Raw genomic sequence first — 1554 nt, forward strand, 5'->3', positions numbered from 1 at the left:
CTCCAGGTAAAAGTATCGAAAAATTGTAATTTTTAGTAGCATCTGACAACGAGATAGTATTTAGTTATTTTTCACACTTCCACGTATATATTCTAATTAGCATAGTAGTTGTTCGTTATTGTTATTACATTTTGCTATTCAAGAAGTGTTCCATCACTCATCTTTGAGATAATGGCTGACGACGAAGCTTGGACAAGCGGCGAATCTGAGCCAAAGGAAAAAGACCCTGACGATGAAGAAACATATGGTATTGATTTAGAAGATTTAGAAGATGTGGAGTATGTCGAAGATCAAATTTATAAAGACTCGTGGTTTTTTCCATCAATAAAGGATTGCAACGGTACCTCTGAAATCAATCAAAACATCAATGTAGCAGGTAATACACCTATAGACTTCTTCAATTATTTTTTCGACTCCTCACTGATTGAAATGATTATTGAAGAAACTAATCGTTATCATTTTCAAAATCCTGGAATTCAAAGTGACCATATGAAGCCTTGAATTCCCCTCACAAAAGAAGACTTCGAAATTTTTCTTGGCCTTTCGATTCTCATGGGACACGTTCGGAAAGGCAAATTACATAGTTATTGGTCGACTGATCAATTAGTACAAACTCCAATTTTTCGTCAGATGATGTCTTGCGACAGATACTTGCAGATTTTGTGTTACATTCATTTTCACGACAATAAAAATACGACATCGGATATTGCAGGCCATACTTTAGCGAAAATCAAGCCAGTAATAGATTTTCTTTAATCTAAATTTTCAGCAGCTCTCACTTCAGGGAAAAAGTCAGTATTGATAAAAGTCTATTACTTTGGAAAGGGCGGCTTAGATTCAAACAGTATATACCTTTGAAGCAAAATTGGTTTGGCATCAAGCTGTTTGAGTTAGTTGACTGTGAAACGGGATTCATTCTAAACTTTATTGTGTATACAGGAGCAGACACTGACTATAGAAAGTTCGGATTAGGTGTTACTGGAGATATTGTCGCCCAATTCTTAGAACCGTACCATCGTCAGGGTCGCGTTGTGTATGTTGACAATTGGTACACATCTCCTGCCTTGGCAGAATTTTTGCATGACCGAGATAGTGGTTTGTGTGGGACAGTAAAAGCAAATAGAAAGGGAATGCCGAAACTGGAAAACAAGTTATCACGAGGACAAATACAAGTTGCTCACACTGACGTCTGGATGGCAATAAAATGTGAGGACAAAAGAAGTGTGCGTATGTTGTCACCTGTGCACAAGGTTGATTTTTGTCCAACTGGCAAGAAACGTCGTGGCACAGATAAGGATATCATGAAACCAACGTGTATCCACGACTATAACCAAAATATGGGAGTTGCAGACAATGTAGACAGACAACTATCCATCACTGAAACTGTACGAAAAACAATGAAATGGTACCGCAAACTNTTTTTTCACCTAGTGGATTTGTGCCTCTCAAACGCTCACGCCATGTATAAAATGAGAAATGCAGGACCTGCTCCATTTCCAGAGTTTTGATTAGAGGTTGTCAGGGCTTTGTTGAAGTGTGTTTCTGAGAGCATCC

General features: G+C 38.1%; 1 protein-coding gene across 1 annotated transcript; it reads left to right on the forward strand.

Annotated features, from left to right (window-relative positions):
- The first annotated feature begins 171 nt into the window (after positions 1 to 171).
- LOC109862690 (piggyBac transposable element-derived protein 4-like) lies at positions 172 to 1508 on the forward strand. The gene is made up of 2 exons (XM_020442805.1): positions 172 to 376; positions 940 to 1508. Exons 1-2 carry the CDS (start codon positions 172 to 174, stop codon positions 1506 to 1508), a joined length of 774 nt encoding a protein of 257 aa, XP_020298394.1.
- The last annotated feature ends 46 nt before the right edge of the window (positions 1509 to 1554 follow it).

This window comes from Pseudomyrmex gracilis, unplaced genomic scaffold (genome assembly GCF_002006095.1).
Source record: "Pseudomyrmex gracilis isolate BER0280 unplaced genomic scaffold, ASM200609v1 scaffold_2184, whole genome shotgun sequence".
NCBI lineage: Eukaryota > Metazoa > Arthropoda > Insecta > Hymenoptera > Formicidae > Pseudomyrmex > Pseudomyrmex gracilis.